The sequence below is a fragment of the Diplodia corticola genome (genome assembly GCF_001883845.1).
Source record: "Diplodia corticola strain CBS 112549 chromosome Unknown scaffold28, whole genome shotgun sequence".
NCBI classification, from domain to species: domain Eukaryota; kingdom Fungi; phylum Ascomycota; class Dothideomycetes; order Botryosphaeriales; family Botryosphaeriaceae; genus Diplodia; species Diplodia corticola.
In genome coordinates this window covers 385,730-390,104 of record NW_017971507.1, presented here as the reverse complement: position 1 = coordinate 390,104, position 4,375 = coordinate 385,730, and the positions used below count along the sequence as shown (strand labels likewise).

At 61.3% G+C, this 4,375-nt stretch overlaps 1 protein-coding gene across 1 annotated transcript; it reads right to left on the bottom strand.

Moving 5' to 3' along the window:
* Positions 1-1,623: 1,623 nt before the first annotated feature.
* BKCO1_28000119 (transcription factor bzip) lies at positions 1,624-3,902 on the bottom strand (the record flags this gene model as incomplete). Its single annotated transcript, XM_020273657.1, has 2 exons — positions 1,624-3,685; positions 3,787-3,902. The coding sequence occupies 2 exons, from the start codon at positions 3,900-3,902 to the stop codon at positions 1,624-1,626; spliced, it is 2,178 nt and encodes a 725-aa protein (XP_020130013.1).
* Between the last annotated feature and the right edge of the window lie 473 nt (positions 3,903-4,375).

The window sequence follows — 4,375 nt, the reverse complement described above, 5'->3', positions numbered from 1 at the left end:
TTCTCGATCCAGCATCGTGAGACAGGGCGAGCCTGCAAGTCAGCTTCGCTAAAAAGAGTCGTTGAACCCTAAACCATTTTTTCCCCCTTGGGAGTAGGTAAGCGGTGCTGACGAACCCGTCCCCCCCTTTTTTTTCCTTTTAATCGAGATCGATGCTGTTGGTTAGACACACAGTGAACGATGAATGGTAGTAGAGTGAAGGCAGAGGAATTTCCTTTTTGCCCCCGCGCACGTGCCACGCTTCCTCCTTCGCTCTTTCGCGTACCCTCCGCCAATCACAAGGCTCGACTTACGAGCGGCGGGATGTGAAAAAAGCCTACGTGGGGCGATGTAGGGCGGATGGGGTAGGCCCGGAGATTAGAAGAGAGCAGAGAGCCGGACTACCCGTCGTTCTTCACTCGCTTTGTGGCTTTCTATGTCCATCGTTTAGCCAGGTCCATTGTCGAGCTTCCGCAGGCGTTATGCTGCTTATAGACTAACGTGTTGGGTTTTTTCGAACCGTAGGGTTTCCGATACAGAATCAGGAGAAGAGCGGGCTGGGCGTGCAAGGGCATGCTTCTATATCCTGGCAGTTCTGGAAGACTCCCTTTCATGGTCATCTGGTACGGCATCGAGCCCTGGCTCATCTTGATGACGCAATTCCCTACCACCGTCCGATCTGTACGTTCAGCTGTCTGCGTCGGCCCAGTCAAGGAGATGACGATAGCACGACGGCCGTGTCTAACCGTGACCAAAGCTTTGGGATCGTCCAAAGCGAGTCGGACGGATCCCAGAGCTGAAAGACCAGGATGACGTGGGCAGAAACTGGGATCATGGCAAGCCGTGCATCGCACACATTCTTGAGACGTAGGATACCATTATGCAGGAAAGGGGCTTATTAGGGAACATTTTACAATGTTTTTTGCAACTTAGGCCTGCTCAGTGCCCGGCTAGCTAGACCGTGCATGGATACAAGTACTGTACAAACGCTCCCAGTGCTTCTGGTCTTGGTGGTCGGCACGCCAGCCGCGTGAGCCATGACAGGCTTCTACTGACGGTGAATCAATCATGTTTAAATGCGATCTCGATATGAGAACCCAAGAAATGTTGCGACAGAGAAAAAAAAAAAAAGTAGTAACAAACAACCATCAAAAATATTCAATAGCTGACTTCGGGTATAATGCAGTGTGAAGGAATGCAACGAAACGAAGGTGCCGGACTCCTGTCTTGGCCACATCGGCCTGCGCAAGATTTTACAAAAAAAAATTGGCATAACAGTGAATCTCAGATGACCACCAGACGATCCAAAGGCAGTAGAAGTAGGGTATCAAAAGAAACGAACAAGAGTAGGTGGGACGAAACACAAACAAACATTGCGAAAGGAAGAGTCCACCGCTTTGAAAGATCGCGGCCAAATGTCTGCCTGAAGTCCCACGTGAAGTCATGCTAGGCGTAGACACCCAGCTTGTAGCTCCACGAGGAATATAACCCCAAGCCAACCGTCATTCCCGCGACAATCTCCAGCAACCCATTCCACAACCGTCATGTGTCGTCGTCTTCTCACACGTTGCGTGCACCAATGACTTCGTATATGTCTCGAGTGTATGTACCGTATGTACAATGAAGGACCCACGTTTCCGGGAGCTAGTGCTGGCCTGGCGGCGGCAGAGGAGGACCACGGCCCGCAGACGGCTGAGGAGGCCAGCTCCTGTCGATCCGCTCAGGTGCGTACGGAGTAGGATAGCCTGGCTGTGGCGGCTGTTGCTGGGCCTGTTGAGGCGGGCCGTGCTGCATCGATGCCGATGGCGTGCGAGAGCCCGGTATGGGCGACGCAGCTGCGATCGGCGGATACGATGTGGGTGGGTAGCCGACCTGAGGCTGAACCTGTTGGCTAGAAGCAACACCTGGAGGAGGAAGGTAGGAACTCGTGCGCCTACGGACATTGCGATCAGACTCGTGAGGGCGTTGGTCGCTTCGGTGGTCCGGCGGATAGGCGCTGTAGCTGACACCAGGAGTGCTGCTTGCGGACGTGCTGCCTTGTCCAGATGACGCTCCCGTACTGCCCTGGGCTTGCATGGAGAGCCTGCGCGTGCGTGGCGAAGGCGCGCGTGGGAAGTGTCGGTCGCCGCCTGGCGCTTGATAGACCAGCTGGGCGAAGTAATCGCGCTCCCGCTTGTAGAATTCGACGTCCTCGGCGGCCTCGCGGATTTGTTGCTCCAGGCGAGAGATCGTGGAGGAGGCTTCTCTTTCTTTTTCTTTCCTCCTCGCTCGGAATCGAGCCGAAGCACCGGCGTTGCGCTTTCGCTTCTCATCAGCCATTTTCGACGCAGCCTGGACGTCCACTGGAATCTGTACATGACCTTGGTTTGTCTCGAGTGTCAGAAGCTGATAATTGCTCTGACCAGTCGAGGCAACAGGAATTCCATAGGAGCGGTCGGGCTCTTGCGACGAGAACCGGGGCGGCGCTGGTGCGCTCGAGGAAGCCGGCTGGAACGGAACAGGCGACGGGCGGCCAATTTCTCCCAGCGACGTGGCCGGCGAGTGCTGGCCGGCCGGACCATACGAGTACATGCCGCGGGGGCTTGCACTCGCAGATTGCGGCTGGGGTGGCTGAGACATGCCGCCACTGGTCCGTCGCGAATGGCTCTGTTGGATGGGAGGCGTGGGAATCGAAGGCGGAGGCGGAGGGAAGTTGTAGCTCGATCGCTGCGCTGCCGGAGGAGTAGGCAGAGGCGGGTTCGGGGCGGATCCCGGCTCGTGTCTGTAATCTTGGGAGCTGGGAGAGAGAAACGGGGTCTCTTGGGCATTGATGGTGCCGGTTGGAGGTCTGATCATGCCCAGACTCTGTGAGCGGTAGAGGGGGGAGCGCGGGCTCAGGACGCGCCTGTGGCCGATGCTGGAGGCATGGGCATGCTGGCGCCTCTGGTCCTCATACGCAGAAGCCATGTGAGGCGAGGGCCCGGGGAGGCGGTCGACGGGCGACGGAGACTCCATCTGCGAGGCAGTGCGGCTGCGGGCCTTGGACTCGGCGGAGGCGCCGTCGCCCAGCGGGTTCAGGATCGAGTGCACGCCGAGGGCCCGCGGGGTGCGGTCCTCGGAGCGCGGGTGCGTGGGCTCAGAGGTCGGCGTGTGGATGGGCGGCAGAGCAGGGCCGCGGCCCTGCAGCTGCTCATACCTGGCGCCACCAGACAAGCTCTGCATTGCCGAGGGCGGGCCCGCGGGACTGGTGTAGGAGCGCGCGGCGGCCGGCCGGCTGGAGACATCGTGGAGGAAGGCGGACGAAGGACCTGACCTGCTGCCATGCTGCTGTGACATCAGGTCCTTGTCGTCGGGGTGCCTTGGGCCTCGAAATGCCGAGCATGAGGCGTCCCTTCCCCGGTCTTCCAGCTGGCGGAGGTCGACGGGGTCCTGGAGGCGCAGCCGGAGGTCGAGCTGCGAGGCGGGCGGGCTCTGGGGGAACGGGGCCCGGTAGGGATGGTGGTGCTGGTAGTGAACGGCGAGATCTGGGGCAGCCAGGGTGACGGCGCGCGAGGGCAGGGCCTCGCGGGGAGCAGCAGGCCAAAGGACGGAGGCTGAGGAGGCTGTGGGAGCTGTGGGAGCCGTGGGAGCTGTGGGAGCGATGGTGGTGCAAGCGCGGTCAGGACGTGCGCATGGCAGGGTAGGCAGAGCAGAGACGGAGAGCAGAGGGGCGGGCTTGCGCTCGTGACTGGGCGGACGTCTAGAGATATAACGAGTTGCGGTGAGTTGGGTGAAGGAGAATCACACCAACGGGCGGGCGATGCTCAAGCTCATCCCTGCGGCTGCTACGCCGGGTCGGGAAAGGCCCCAAGGTACACGATGCTGACCTTGTCGATAATGGAGGATTGGCGGGCGTGCGCGGAGGGCGGCAGCCGTTCCCTGGCAGAGGCATGGCCGGGCTGCATGGTGCGACTGTCGTGGCCGCCCCGGCTGTGAAGCAACTGCCGCTGCGACTCAGCAGCACCGCCGGGCGCGGCAGAGGCGCCATGCAAATCTGCGCTGCTCCCACACGGCATCGATCAGCGGTCCTCCGCCGCCCGGGCCCCCTGCCGGCGCTGGAGGGCGTGCGCAGAAGCTACCTTACGCTCGGGATCCTGAGCCTTATGCCCCCTCCACCTTGGCTGCCCTCCCCGCCTGTTTCGCTGCCACCCGCCAACGTCACGTCCCGTCCCTAATCTCGTCACCTGCGCTAGCCGCCCGCCGAAAGCTGCGATAGCACGGCCAGAACCTCGCCCAGCTCGCAGCCGCCGTGAGCGCGCCCGATGCCCCGGCCAGTCCGCGCGACACCGCCAGCGCAGCGCGCAGCACGCCCGCCTGCGAGCTGCCCGCCCAGCGTCCGCCAGCCCCCGCCAGCCCCCGCCAGCCCCCGCCAGAGCGC